The 15,962-nt window shown below is 43.9% G+C and overlaps 1 protein-coding gene across 1 annotated transcript in view; it reads right to left on the reverse strand.

Moving 5' to 3' along the window:
* Positions 1-1,316: 1,316 nt before the first annotated feature.
* Positions 1,317-15,962, reverse strand: part of ERGIC1 (endoplasmic reticulum-golgi intermediate compartment 1) — a 54,936-nt gene continuing 40,290 nt past the window's right edge. Inside the window, exons 6-10 of the mRNA XM_088521423.1 lie at positions 15,842-15,946; positions 11,778-11,838; positions 10,530-10,630; positions 7,940-8,062; positions 1,317-3,384 (exon numbers count right to left, since the gene is read on the reverse strand). Coding sequence (XP_088377549.1) covers positions 3,277-3,384; positions 7,940-8,062; positions 10,530-10,630; positions 11,778-11,838; positions 15,842-15,946 — 498 coding nt within the window. The 3' untranslated portion in view covers positions 1,317-3,276. The remainder of the gene's footprint in view (positions 3,385-7,939; positions 8,063-10,529; positions 10,631-11,777; positions 11,839-15,841; positions 15,947-15,962) is intronic.

The following is a 15,962-nucleotide window of genomic DNA, read 5'->3' on the forward strand; positions in this document are numbered from 1 at the left end:
TTTTCCTTACCCTCTTTCCAAATTATTGTCTCCTTTATTTATGTATTTATTTTTCTTTAGGGAGGAAAATAATCTTTACCAATCTCCACACTAGCTAGAATATACCAATTTACAGCTTTCCTTAGAGCTAAAAATTCCAACTCAGCCCTTCTGAAGCATCCTATGCCCCACTTTGTCCCTGTATGATGAGGTTTGGGGTAGCTGCAGGGAGGATTATTTAAACCAGAACACAAACAAGCTCTAAATACTTTACTTCCCACAGGGATGCCTACCTTAGCAAGCTACCAACACTTCTGTTCGAAGACTGATTTGAACGAGTGAAATCAGGACACTGGTTCAACATCTATGATCTGTGGTTTTCTGCAGCTTGCAGCTATTTCTATTTGCATTGATGTTTAAACGTAGGACTAGGCTCCTTTTGATTTTGTCTCTAGAAAGCACTTTAAAAAAAGTGAAAGCTGTATATATATATATATATACACACACACACACACATATACATGTACAGATGGGGAAGACCTGCTGTAGCAGTAACCAGCTCACTTTTTGTGTTGGAAAGATGAAGAGCAAATTCTTCTGCAAACCCATTGGGGAGCATCAGGCTCCACCTGATCCCGGTCAGTCATGCCCAAAGGATGAGCACCTCACAAGCAGACCTGGGAGCTGCCCTCACTCTTTACTCAGAGGGCTACGCCTGGGTGGGAGAATTCATGCACGGACTGTTCCTTCAGCAGATTCTGCCATACTTGAACACTGTTTTGTTTCTACATCGAGCAAAAATATGTGGTTTATTAGGTTATTCCAGTGGACGCACTGGCAGAGAAAGCAGGCATGCTGAAATATGTGTCTGCTGTTTCCAAAAAAAGCCAAACAATTTCACTGGTTTAGAGAACTGGCCCAGACTGAGCTGACAGAAGAGAAGGTAGAAAGAACCTGCTGGGGGCAAGAGGCAGGCAGCACCCCAAACCAGCTTTGCCACTGCAGAATTTTAGCAGGGAAGAAACCTTAGAAAACTGCTAGTACAATCCAGTGTAGGAGGGTCAAAGATTTCCCTTGCATAGCTCAGCAGAAGCATGTATTCCTAAGGTATTAAGATTGATCCTTTTAATCCACTAAGTTTACAGATTCTGAGCAAAGACTCAACAGAATCCAAAGGAAATCTGGGACATTTTTGCCTTAAGCTTCACTTGGTAAAAGTGGATTAGAGGAAATCCTTCAGCAAGCAAGTGAACCCCCCAACTCCCACCAGCAGGAAGCCGCCACCTAATGCTCATGGACACACGGACGCACAGACTGAAATGAAGACAAGTGCATCATTTTCAAGTTGATTTTTGTAAATGGAAAAATGTATAAAATCTATCCATACATTAACAGATACAGGAAGTTACACAATCCAGTTTACACCTAAAGTAATAGCAATCAGTCCATAATAAGAACAGGGAAAAATTCCAATGTTGTCATTTGTCGGACGTCGCCATAGGGCAGAGAACGGGCAGAGGGGAGAGGTGTTGACCCTCTTTTTCCCCTGTGTGTGCACATATGTAAAACTGGCTACCTTCCCTACTTTGAAAGCAATGAGACAATTTCAACAGACATGTATTAGGAATACCTTTGAAATGCATCTGACTCTAGCATTAACACTGAATATTCAAAGATTCATTTCATTACAACATAATATTTGGATGCTTCTGCCTCCAAAAAAGGGCTAGGGACAGTAGGTATTATCCAAGAGAAATCCTGCACCCATCTTTGAATTTCTAGCATTTACTTATGGATTTTTATTTTATGATTTTCATCCATCCTGGAACACTTAATTTGTGCATCCTCAGCTCAGACATTTACAAAGCATGCAGAAACTGTTACTACTCAAGGAACATCTAGGAGGCTGCGGAAAATGTGCTGGTGGGTCTTGGTGCAAGTTTTAGTGAACCTGTCTGCCACCATGAGCCACACCTGGCAGTAGTTCTCCCCTCCACCTCCATTTAGTGGAAACCTCAGAAAACAAGGCTTGAATGAATGAGCATGGAGGCTCAGGTACCATTTTAAGTAAAACAAAACAAAACAGAAGACCTGCTAGCAGGGCTTAGTTTGTGGGAACGCCTGCCCTGCTCCAGGTGTACCTGTGGGTGAACAGTGTCAGCCTAGGGCTCACAAATGAGGCCTGACTGCATTTTAAAGGAAAAAGGTAGGCACCTTACACCCTGAAAAGACAGACATGCTGTGTTTTACAGGTGTGTTCAATATACTCACACAAAACAAGACAGTAAGTTGTGCTCATCCACCCAGAAGACTGTAGCATTTTCTCAACACATAGAATGGACAACCGCTTTCCAAAACAACAGCAATAATAATAATAATAATAATAAAATAAAACAGAAGAGCTGATTCCAGACTGCTGGGTGGTTCATGTTAAAAAAAATAGAGGAGAAAGGAAAAAAAGCTAACACTGTAAGGACTACTATTCCCCTTCAACGCAAAGGCCACATAAAACTGTGTCGTTCAGTTTGGTTTTTACTTCATGCCACCTGTAAACACAAGACTGGATATTCAGTTTCTGGGATGAAATGAAGCAATTTTTACATACAGAGTAAAAGAAAGGCCCTCTCCTGCCTGGATTACACATTATCCAGGGAAAGGTAGCTGGGGAAGGCTCCCTCTCCTCATTTGCTCATTTCATTAGAAAGGTCTTACATGAACAAAAGAGCTTTCAATAAAAGCACAACACATTTCTTGATGTTTCTTCTGCCCTCTGTCTCTCAAGTCTGCTATGGGGACTAACGCCTTCCATTCCTCACCAACAGATACATCACCTTTTTGGCACCATGGATGGAATGTCTTCCTAATGTATAATTTCGCCTTATACAGAAGTCGATTGTCTAATTATTCAATTCCAATAGAATTCCAGAAAGTGCCACAAGACAACTCATATCTTTGCAATCTTCTAGCTAGTTTGTACAACACTGCCACAGGAACCTCCTGGAAAACAGACCATTAACCCTTATTTAGATTCCATAGTGTGTTTCATATAAACAATTCCAATCTCTCTTTCTGGGGGAGAGAATTGAAATCCAAGCCCCAGTTTCATTGATTTTTGGCTCTCAGAGCTCTGAAATGCATGGACATTTCTCTGATTTGTTGAAGAGGTCTTCACTGAACAGCCTGATTAGAGAAAAATTTACTGATTCAATCAAATAGAAAAGGAGAAAAAACAAACAGGTAGTGGTAGATTTCTCAATCTTTGCTCCTGTCCTTGGAGACTTGGGTAGAGTTTTGCTGCTACTGCATTTTTCCCAACTGGATCTTCTTCCAGGCTTCCGATGCTGTGAAAATGCAGGAGTCAAGGATCCCGGCTACTGTAAATGTTCCTCCAATGATGGCACATATCTGAAAGTTACAGAAAGAGAAAACAAATTTGTCACTGATGAGACAGACTGTTACACAGCTTGAAACGGAGATGGAAGGTAATGCCTACTGCTAGGATGTCTTCTGGAAGCAGAGTGAGTGCTGAGCAATGGTACTGGAGAGGTAATTACATGAAAACCACATTTGGGAAAACCATTCCCTGTACAGCGGAACACCTGTGCTACCCTTAGCCCATTCCTTTCCCTTTCACCTTAGGAAGGTATCGTGAAGCTCCAAGTTGACACGGAATTCACTCTTCTATGCTTGCCAGAGGGAACAGGGCTGTTGCTTCAAGGATAGGAAGGGCTGTGGCAGAGCAAATCTTCTGCTACTGCACGAGGTAAGTTCATTTGCCGCAGGCGAACGGCAGCCCAGCTCTGCTGAGCAAGCAGCGCAGAGTTTGGTTACTCGAGCAACTTCTTCCTCATCTATGTGTTGTGGGGAAGGAGTGCGGAGAAGAGGTGAGTGGCTGGGTAGAAAATCACACAGGTTGAAGCTCTCTGTTTACGTTATAGTAGCATAAGCTTGTTGCCCTCAAAAGCTCTACGGACACAATGCCAAGATCTCCCCTATCATAAAACCCAAATCCTAAGAGTCTCTAATATACATGTCCTTTTTCAGGGCTAAATCCCACATGCTAACACTTAAAAGCTCTGGGTTGCTCATGTCTTCCTAGTGCTGTTTTCTGTTATAAATATCATAGCCTTGTAGTCTTTTCCCCATTTCACAGGATACAGCATTTGCTAACAGGCAAAGGACACTTAAAAAGCACGTTAAGGATAGTGACTAACGGAGACGCCAGAAACGTAGCTACCAGTGACACCTACAGCTAAGTCTGTCTAATGCTTTCCATTACAAGGACTATGTGCAGCTGTTACAAAAGCACTGTTAACCTTTAACTGTCTGTGGGCTGAACCCTTCCATGCCACATTTCTCAGAATTATTTAAACACCAGGAAAAAAAACTCAATCAAACAAAAAACCATAATCATTTGCTAGAACAAAGAGAAAAAAATAATCTCTTAATTAGCAGAATAGCTTCTTTTGGTTCTCCAGTGCTAGTCAAACACAAAAGTAACCAGACAGGTCAAATCAGAGGTACCTTGGCTGGGAGCACCCAAAATTAGGGGCAGCAGGTTTTGACTCTGCATCACACTGCTTCGAGTCCCCTGCTCTACAAGCGGGGACGACGGCTCCTTCGCCCGAGGAGACGGGAGGGCGGCTCGCGGGACGCGCTCGGGGCTCGCTCGGGGTAGCACCGCGGTGCCACACGCCGGCACCAAGGCAGGAGTCACACACAGTGCGGGGGGGACACGGGCTCGGCCGCCCCACCCTGGCACTGAGCAAGGCTGGGCTCACACGGAAAGTGTGACCCGCGACGGAGTAACCTAACAGCCTTCAGCAGCCAAGCGGCGCCTCCACAGGACCTGGCCTTGCCCAACTCCCATGTTTTTGGCTTTGTAACTGGGATGTTCTTGTAAAGGACTGCGTTAAATGTCGCTCACTGTGTCCGAAGGGAACCAGAGCCACCCTAGGCTGCTGTGCCCGTCCCCTCTCCCAGCCAACACTGAAGCCCCCGGACAAAGTTACACAGAAAATAGCAGCAGCGTCGGCTACGCAGGGAGTTTGCAGCGGCGAAAGAACAAACAGCTCGTTCCTGGTGAGGGGTAAATCCCTCATCTACACACACGTTTAAGTGGGATATTTGTGCTTGCTGAGCTCAGCTGGAAGATGCAATAGCGACGGCAAGGCAAGGTTGCCATGGCTGTAGCAGGACAGCTGGCGTTTCAGCAGGTAAAAGCTTCAGAAACCACGGCACCCGCCTGAGGCAAAGCTAGTATTTTTAGGGAGCAAGTCCAGCTCCTGTCATCTGTGCCCTCCTTCACCCCATCCCCACCCCGCTGCCCCCCAGCACATGACGCACAGGGACTTTTCAGGGAAAATGACAGCAACGGAGCTGGGTCATTTCAGTCCACAGCAGCTCAGCTGACCAAAGATTTTACACCGCAAACAGCAGAAAACTATCCAACACTAAGATTTTGCATCATATGGTAGGAAAATGTGATTTCAGTGCAGCAGTGCAAGGAGGGGGAGATAAAAAAACATATATTGGCCTGCGCAGCTCTGTGGTGCCGAGCGCCGGTGACTCACGCGCGGCGCCTGCCTCCCTGCGCGCGCGGCCTCGCTCTGTCGCCACAAGAACGGCGGCAGCAGCACCGGGCCCTGGGTCAGCGCGGAAGCTGCACTGTGACATTCCTGTATCATCCGTGTGTGTGCAGCACTCTTCCCTAGCAGTGCTGATGGAAATTAGGCATCACGCACTTGTATTTCATGGCGGTTTATACCGGGAATCATCTAGGCTCGGCCTGAGATGTTAGGGTTTGACTCGGGCCTAACTGCTAAGAGGAGAAAGGAAAAGGAGTCTAGAGGAGTAGTAATCACAGCCATGAGAGATGGCGTAACGGGGTACACAAGAGGGTTTTTAATAGGATATGATTGCAGTGGCTGTGATGCAGGATGGAGTCTCACGGGAAAAGAAACAAGTGTGACATGTAAAGTAAGATCTATCTTAAACCAGTGCCTTCTCTCCTAGTGTGGTACAGAAAGTGAGGGTGATTTTCCATACCCAAACAGCCGAGAAGCAGGCAGGAGCTGGAGTGTGGCAGTTCCCAGGGCAGTGGACGCCCATGCAGCAGTGCCAGGGCTGCTGCTCTCAGCAGTGCTGGCATTGGGAGGGCAAACCCAGTACTGAAGAGCATCTTTCCAGCAGCAGCATGAGATCTCTCTGGCTCTCTGCTGAGCAGCCAGTACTGCTCTCCCACCTGAACGCTCCACGTGGGATCGTCCCTGCTCAGGGTACCGTTCCACGCTGCTCTTCCATATGGGCACTGCTTCTCCCGACAGACACTCCTGTTCAGCCCCATACCCATTTCCATCTCTGACCCTGACCAAGTCTTTCAAACCCACAGGATCTTCCCCCCACCCCTTGCAAGCCTCTGCGGCCACACACAAATACTGCAGCGTTTTACTGCCCGCCACACGGCACCCCGGTAAACAAGCTGCTCAGTTAAAGGCAGGGGGATCCCCTCAACTTGTGGCTTTTCAAATAAGCAGCTGCTGTTCAGAAAAGCTCCTGGGCTTCCAAGGCCTGTCCCGTTCCCCGCGGCTGCAGCAGCCCCACGCAGATAATCCCTGGCTAGGGCAGGGAGCCGCAGCCTCAGCGCAGGGGTGACGATCGCTCTGGGTCTCCAGAGCAACAGTGATGCAAAAGGCCAAGCTGCAGACTCAGGAGGGGGTTAGGGCAGGGAAAGGACAACAGAGCAGACCATGTCAGCAACGCAGGGCAAGAAAACCTAGGGCATAAGGTGTTTTAATCCACAGCAGCCCTACTCCGTTCCCCTCCAACCTCTTCAAAGCTACCTTGAAAGCTGTAAAGATTAAAGTGTGGCACATGTACAGCTAAAATATTCTCAGCCTGAGTAAATGCAACATGAGCAGGTCACCTGCATCAGGGTCAGGGCATTCACACTGCCAATGATAGTGTCTCTATGAGGGACCTGCCTCTAAGATAGACATAGGACAGGCAGCACGATATGCCAAATCATAAAATGAAGGTGCTGGAGCTTTTTTATAATCATGTTTTTTAAACCAGGAGGCCAAGCTAATAAGAGAAGAGCTTAAGCTTTTAATTTCAACCCCTCCTTAGTATTTGTGTATCCCAGAAACCCTACATAACTCTGAAGTCAAGTGAAAGCAACTTTATGCTCATCAGAAACTGCAAAATCAAAATCTGTAATTTCAGCATAGCTGCAATGTTTGTGTCACTTCCAATTAAAATAGTTCAAAAATCAAAATGCAAGGTCTTCACGACAGCCATTTTTTTCCAACTACCATGCATTCTACAATACCTTAACGGGACAGGAGACTAGACTGCAGCTTATAATTTAAGTCACTTCCCTCAACACACTTTTTTTAAAAGTTCTGGAAGATCTTGAAATAACTCTTTGACTTGCTACCAGTTTGGGCTTGATGGATCAAAATACAGCTGGTCAAAAAAAAAAAAAAAGGAAAAAACCCCATACCTATGGAATTTAGAGCCCTTTGGAGAAGCCCTTCTCTTCTATATAGGTATAAAGACTCAGAACTGGCAAAATCACAATAAACTACACAGAGTTAAACAACTGCCCTGTAAGAGAGATCTCATCATTAAAGATGGTCTACTGCAGTCTGTTTTATTACTTATCATATCACTTTGAATTCCAAATTTCTGGCATTCTACAACAATACCCACTACACATGGAACCTACAGAAGAGGCTGCTTTTCTTTCTTCTAGTGCTCAACTGCTAAATTAAGCTATGGCAGCAAAAGACTTAACAGCTACCTCATTTAGATTTCAGTACAAGTGAGGAGATGTACTGACTTAGTTCCAGCCCAAGATCCCAAAGTTCTGAAGCAGAAATTTACTTCTGAGCAAGCAAGGTCCAGGAAACACATGGCAGGTAGGAGAAGGGAGAGCTGGAGGCTCTGAGTAACTCACCGATGTGATAAACCTGTACAAGGGCTGTCGCCTCTCTGTGTATTTCACTGTGATGGGGCTCAAATCATAGCGGAACCAGATAGCTGGGATAATGCGGCCAGTGTGACTGTAGGCTACATACTCCTGGAACAGAAAGTGAGGGAAAAATGGCATAAAGCATGAGCAATCTCATTCCAGATAGAACATCGTTATCAAACAGGAAAACAGGATGCTGCAGTCTGATAATGACACAGCCTGTAACGACAAGTTATATTCCTTTCTCTCATCTTCATCCAAAGTTACAAGTGAAAACAGATAGACTATCATTGATTTCTCCACTATAGATCTGCTTTATTTGAATAGAAAGACTTTCTAAGTGGTTGCAGGTGAAGCTTTTGTCCTGTCAGCACGTAAATCATACACTGGGAAACCCATCAAAACAAACGAGATTTAGTCTGCAAGAACCCAAGAATCTCTTGGGAATGCACTTGGAATTGGAAGTAACATTTCCCATGTGCAAGCCCCGTAGCTACCACAGGGACCAGCAATGCAAATACCCTGCCCACCCAGTGAGAATAATGTACAGACAAATTTAAAACTCATGCTGAAAGCTAGAAGGGGACTACGTACAGAAAAAGATGTCACAAAAGGTCATTCCAAGCTGGTTCAGGTGAGAAACGCATTTAAACTGTCTGCAGTAATCTCCTTTAACCTATTTCCTGAGCAAATACACTGCAGTGCACCAGCCACAGCACAGCATCCCAGTAAGAGAGATACTGCCGAATGCCAGTATGAAGCACACACGAACACAGGCCCTGCTGGTGTCCGGCAAAAGCAGCAGGATGGGGCTGCCGTGCCTGGTCCGGATGCGTTCAGGGCTCTCCCTGGGGAAAGCTACAGCACCTCCGTGGACAGGGGCTGTCTGAGGAAGGGAGGAAACGGAGGGTCTAGGAGGTAAAGGAGGAGAGGAGTCAACCTGTTCACACTTAACACTCTCTTCATCTCCTCACACTTGGCAACCCATGCCAGTCTATACCAATAGCTTCAGATTTCTGGTTCCCACTAATCAGTATTGCAGTCAAGAACCAAACCAGCAACATGAACATTTTTATTTGTAACAAGAAGAAAATGCAGAAGCAGCACTGCTGCCCTTTTGATAGAACTGACCTCAATTTTTCCTTCCTTTCCCCTTCTCCATCACTATCAGTTCTGCTTTAAGGAGTCTGTCTTGGCTGAAGGTCCCAGTTTACAAACATGTTCACATAAGTGTCAAAAGTAGTAGCTCCTGCTGCCCATTTTCCAAATTACTCTTAGAACTTGTGTCACAAGAAACTCAGCAGAACAGGAGTTGTGACATTAAACAGAACAAATACTTTGTAATCGGAAATCCAAATCATTGGGACTGTACAAGTAAGCCCAAAAGTCGCTAGACAGAATGCAAATCTGAGAACTAGCCCTTGAGTGTGCCTGCCTGATTCTCAGTTATGGCAAACTACTAGGTATTGCATACTACAAACAGACTCTGGACTTTCCGCTAGAATCTCAGTAACAAATTACCTTAAATTGAAACAGTGGCTTTACCTTAAAAAGTTCTTTTTTTTTTTTAGTTAGATTACATTATTAAAATTATCTACACATTCAATTTTTATGATTTAATAATTATAAAGTTATAACAACTATCAAAATTTACGGTCATTAACTAGGCACGTGAAATAGTCAGCCAGTACATATTTCCTACTGCGAGTCCAATGGCAGTCAGATGATTTAGTATCTGAAACCAACACTTATAAAATGCAAAAAATGTCAAAAGTGGTATCTTTTTCTGCTAATTCAGAGAGTTTTTCTGCTAATTCAGAGAGTATTATGTCCTTCATTTCTATTTATTTTACTAGCTCAGTTTAGCACTGGCTAGTTTCTCATAAAAAACATATTGAGAAATGGGGAAAAAAAAAAAAAAAAGAAATCTACCTGCTCTTCTGACACACATTTGAAATGGTGAAGCGAGAAGGTGAAATCTACTCATTCTAAAATCTTAAAGAACACAAAATCACAAAGCACTGTTCTTCCCAGTCAGCTTCCTTAATTTCATTAGCTAACTTTGATGTGACATATTTTGATAACTGAATTTTTTCTTCTTACTCACACATGACACTTAAGACTGTTTTATTAATAAGACCACATGAGAGTGTTTGGTATATTAAGTTAGGAATCCAATTTCCATTCAAATGCACCTTGATAGAAATCACGGGAGCTTCAGCAGCCCCTGAAAATCTTCCATACAATTTATAGAGACCTAAATCAGTTAAGTTGACATAGGACAAGAGCAGGAAAAAAAATACCATACTCCAGGATAAAAACTTAGCACCACCATTGGCTCTGAAGAACCCTCACCCAACCCCAACCCTAATTAAGACGGCAGCAGGAGCAGCAGGAAGGGCTCTGAAGGGCTTCAATTCCTCCTTCTCCCAGCAGAGGCTACTGCTCACCTACGAACACTCACACACACATGGCTGTGGAGCACAGGAGCTGGAGAGGGGGAATAGTGACAGAGGAACCTCCGTGCACTTGCTGGGCTGCAACGAGGAGCTTCTTGGAGAACCAGCTACTTTACCTTGTTTGCTACAGTATATTGGTACGAGTATCGCTGCTTGCCGCTCATGTCTTCGTACACTGTAGGGACTATCTTCAGTATGTAATCGTGAGATGCAAGAGCTGGAGTCAGAAAAGAAAAGGGAAATACAAGTTACAGTTTAGAGAAAGGAATAGCAGCCCTGTGTCAGAAATCAAATAAATAAAAAAGTAAGCTCACAGAACAAGTACCTTCTCCTTCCTTACCACAGGTTCTGTGATGCAGTATCAATTTTGCATCCTATTTATATGTCATTTATACAAAACTTTGCAAGGCACTTGGACACCACCAGAACCTTTCTATCGTTCTAAGACTTCTGTAGTACCAGAACAAAAGGGCATTTCAAATTTCCTAACTGCTTCCATCTATAAATGATGAGCCCCACAATACTACAAAAACTGTCCTGCTTAAGTCAAGCACTAGCTGCATTTGGAGCTGCAGCTCACTGTGCTGCTTCTGACAGAAAGAGGCCAAACACCAACAACCTATATAGTGCCATCTCCTCTGTGTAGTGGCACTGTGTAGTGTAGTGGCACTCTACGTTGTTGCCTTCTCTTCCTGTTGCTTAACAGCTACTCTTTTTTTTCAGGATTATAACTGTTTTGGCATTCTTCTATCTGTGGAAATGGTTGTAAAGCTCTTCTCTTGACTTTTGGAAAGATAAACAAACAAGAAAATCCCCCACAACTATCTAGCATCAGGAACCACCATGAACACTCTATTCCAAGAAACGGACAAGATGGAGATCCCTCAGGAACTTCGATATTTGAAAGAAAAACATTCAGCTGAATTGCAGCATGCACTGAAAGTTTCTTTTTGTGCAGCTGCTTGTAAAGAAACATGGTGAAAAAGTTGATTCCTTCCAGCCACAGGGTGGGAGACAAGGTATCATGTATCTTGTATTAACGAGAAAAGGAAAAGCTGTCATGGTGGTGGCAGCAGCAAAGCAAGCTATAGGAGTAGGACATGGATAAAACACTCAATAAATCTATACCAGAGGATCATAAAGGAGCTGGAGACAATGCCCAGGTTGCAGAAAGACTGCAACGGCTATTTGGGACTAAGACTTCTCAGTAGCGGACAGAATGGAGATGTCAGTCAGCAACGTCTGGATTGCTTTGATTAATGGGGAAAATTAAAGACTCCTGGATACACCAGCGTTGCATTAATAACACTATTTTCCCTACTGCAGCAAGTTGGCTAAAACCTGTAATCACCAAGCATACATACGATTTGAGGTGAGTTTGTCTGCTCCCTCCAAGGCATTGAATGCTCCATGAATGTTCTGGACCTGGAAAGCATAAAAAGTACTTGAACAAGCTATGGTCTGACTCCGCAATCTTGACCTTTGCTTCCTTATTCTCTCCTGTAACAAAGAGTTCAGCCTGATTCAACCTTTCCAAAAACAAACTCTCAATACAACAAAAGACAGCTTGAAATATCTCTCAGTGGCCATCAACGCTGGGGTTGGTTCCAAGTGAAAAAGTTGATTTCCCAATGCTTTACACAATGAAACTCCAAAACCACTCTAAAGTTAAAGGAGTTGCAGTTGAAAGATGTCAGTTACAAAATAAATCACAAAGAAATTTCACAAGAGCTTTGCATAGTTTACTGTGAAAATTATTTATCAGGCTCAAATGAAAATAAATGGGAACCAGAGGCAGGTTAAAACTCAAAGTCCTCCTGCAAAAGCAGCTCATGTAAGACCTGCTGGATTTCTACAGCTTCATCTCATCCCATCCCTTACCACACACACACTGTCCTTGAAATGGAAAGACCACATGCCAGTTCTGCCACTCACTCAGCGTTCCTTGCAGCCAGTCCCAGGCGCACAAGTATCTGTTTGCCCAGATCAACAGGGTTTGATCCATACCTTACGCACTCTATTTTCTTGTAGAGCCTAGTGTCCGCCAATAGACTAACCAATTTGTGAATCCTACAGCCAGGGAAAATTACACAGCAAGAGCTGCAGATTTAGGGTTGCATCATTCACATAACATACAGAAGGAACAAATAACTCAATAACCTAAAAATTCCTGACCTTAAGCCAGACCACAGGGTGTGTTCTGACTTTCACCTCATTAAGAGGGTGCTGCACAAGTAGCTATTTCCCAGACCCTCTCAACAACTGATAGCAAGTGGATTTATTTGTCTGATCCTAATTGCTGTTTCCCCATTCAGAATGCCACAGAGCAGATGACAGTCTGGAGGAAAAAGCAACTGAACCAGTTTCTCACCTGAGAAGGGAAATTCTAGAGAGAGAGAGAAAAAAAAAAAACAGCAAGCTCATCTAGCAAGATGCTGGTTACAGACACAGTGCAAAAGCACCAGCTCAGCTTTCTGCAGGGCTTTTCACACTGCTGGCATCTCAAGGATCTTACAGAATAGCAATCATGTCAGAACTATCCACGCAGACTGTACGTGTTCTTTACTCAGCTATCATACACATACAGATGAGGACAGTGGAAAAACTAAGAAAGAGAAGCCACTGGAGCAGGCTATAGTATTATGCTGCATTCTGGATGAAGCTCAGAAGTTAGCCCCTTATCACATACCTGTGCTAAAAATTTTAAGATTCACTCAAAAATATGCTACTGTGAATATTTAAGCGACTTCTCAGCAAACAACTGCTATATCTGTTCTATTCAGTATCTTGCCCTGTGCTCTCCAGCATCCACATTAGCCTGGGAAAGAGCAGCCTTATTTCAGACTCTGCTTGTATGTAAAGATTGTCTGCTCTTTATCTCTCCACTCAAATTGGGTTGTAAATCACAGGGCTTCCACACAGACACAGCCACCACAGATTCCACAACTGCCTATTTGTACATCAGCAGATCATTTGGTACATCTGCCTCTCTGGTCTTTGCAGCATGGATGGCATTTCTAACTCCCAGTTTGATATTCTACTCTGATTTTCCTTGTGGACTCTTTCGGACTCCCATTACAACCCTTGCTGTCCCAAAACCGCTAACTAATCTCTGCACCATGAACGGCACAGGTATGTTCTTGAGGGCACATACTTGCACCTTGTTAAGTGTCTGGGGGCACCTCATCAAGCCAGACGATTTTGGCCACAGTGGCAAAATTACTTTGCAACAGAGAACTTAATTGAGCTTGTTCAGCCAGACATCCTCAGGACTGTGCTGCAGCACCAAGGCCAAATCCAGTGCTTCACCACTGGAACTCAAATGAAAACCAAGCTAATCAGAGGTCTAGAATGCCAATGCCTTATGCTCCTGCTAGATGGACCTCAAAAAGAAGCTTGCCAGGGCCTTGAGCACCCTGGACTTTAACTTCTACACGAGCATACCGAAAAATATAACTGAAAAGCTGCTGGACTGATCAGGTAAAGCCCAAGAATAAGCTAATATAACTTCCAACCTTGCACCTATAAAGGGAAAACAAGCCTTCTTACAAAGTTTAAATTAAGATTATTCAACATGAAGATCTGGGATATTCAATGAGATCACTCAAGAGAATTCTATAATAATAAAAATAAATAAATAAAAAGCAATATCCTACTTTCTGCACTCGTTTTAGTGTGTAACCATACTTGGGTTTGAATTTTGGTCCTGTCTGCACTAGGGAAGATCTACAAAAAGTTTGTCACTAGTGTGCATGAATGACTGTTGGAAGAACTGAAGCTTAAAGGAGGCCAGATCAGATTTAATCCTCCATTTCAAATGAACTGGTTTTTTCCTGGAGACAACAGCATGTACCTTAGTGGATCATTCTGGCAGAGTGAGTAGCAACCTACGAAAGAACAGAGCCCCAGCACATGACACGAGTGAATGAGACAAACTCCTCAACCCATTTATGAAACGTGAGCATATATTACATCAGAACAGGTGGAGCCAAAACAAAAGATTCAAAGGTATATCAGACAGATTTAGGGCTCTCCATAACACCAGCTCTCTGCACTGCTTGCTGAGTTTCAATAGCACCTGTAGAGTAAATGTGTCCTCCTTTAACTTGAGCTTTTGTGTTCATCTGCCTACTGGATAGGCAGCTCTACTCCACTCGTGTGTGTGAAGATGAGTAGCTATTTTCACCTCTGAAAGCACTAACAGAACTTGTCCAAATCATGACTCAAATATGTGTGCACTAGGCAGGTTTCTCACCACCAGCAAGGAAGACACCTGCTATCAGAAACCTGCTCCTTTGCCCTGAACTGCCCGAGCTCCTCATCTCATTCCTGCTGATTTGCACTTCAGCTACATTACTCAAAGACTCAAAGACTCCACGATAAAGCACAGGGAACACTACCCTACAGCATTGATTTCCCATACAAACTACAGAACTCCCTATTAGCACTTACCTAATGTTTTTCATAATCTCAGTGTGCTTTACAGACATTAAGCCAAGCTTATTTATATGCTAATATTCCAGCGTTCCCACACAAGATATTTCCTAAAAGAAGCCGGGAGCAGAGTCAGGAGACTACAAAGCAATGCTTAGACTTGTTAGCATGAGAAAAGGGTTTTGGAAGTAGGTGTACAAGCAGCAGACTAATGAGACGTCTGCACTGAGAAGCGAAGATTACAGAGAGACTACGGGTAAGTGTTTAGGGCGAGTCGTAAACTGGGTGTGCACACATGCAACTCCCACCTATGATGCCAGTTCCTTGGAAGTAGGCTAAAGAAGTGCTGTAATCTGCCCTTATTGAGAAATCAGAAATTATTACATAACTTGCAACACCAGGTGTAACTCTATCCACAGGGCAAGTGCACATGTTGAACTTCTTCCCAGCAGGGAGCTGGCAGTTCTAAGTCTAACCTGTGTCTCACAGAACAAATTTGGCTAATAGACATCTGCTTTAGAAGTATGGTGAAGTGAATTATAAAGGACTTGACTGGTGCCATGGTAAAAACAGTAGATAATTCATTTTCACTTAGTATAATTACTGTTCCTCAGCAAGCACTCTCTTAAGAAGTGCTTGCAACATTAATACTAAAAGCACTACTGTGTAGCATTTTACCGGCCCAGGAATCCTCATTTCTATTCCCAGCATGAACACCGGCACTTAAGTTTTCCAAAAGCACTTTCTATTTCAGATGAAAATAGCAAAGTTAGTCTATGACTGAGCACCGTTCCTTCCTGATGTGGTGGCATGTGAAGAGGCACATGAGTGTACAGTGCAAAGGATGGATTTGGTTATCTGGGTAGTTCTTTCCTATGCCTTCCCACACTGCACATGGCCCTTCCATAAAACTGATCGGAAAGTCTAGTACCAGGGTTGCTCTGGTTGCATTTGGTCCCCTACAGACAAGGGGTTTTCAGGGAAGAGAACTCACCTGTAACTTGTCCCCAAAGGAGAGCTTGTGGATGATGTGAGTCATGTCAGGATTCTGAGGCTGCGCAGTGGCACTGTGTGTTGACACGTGAAAGTTACCAGGGACCTAAAATTAATCAAGA

This window comes from Tinamus guttatus, unplaced genomic scaffold, assembly GCF_059628265.1.
Source record: "Tinamus guttatus ecotype Peru unplaced genomic scaffold, ASM5962826v1 Tinamus_guttatus_pri_ptg000007l, whole genome shotgun sequence".
NCBI lineage: Eukaryota > Metazoa > Chordata > Aves > Tinamiformes > Tinamidae > Tinamus > Tinamus guttatus.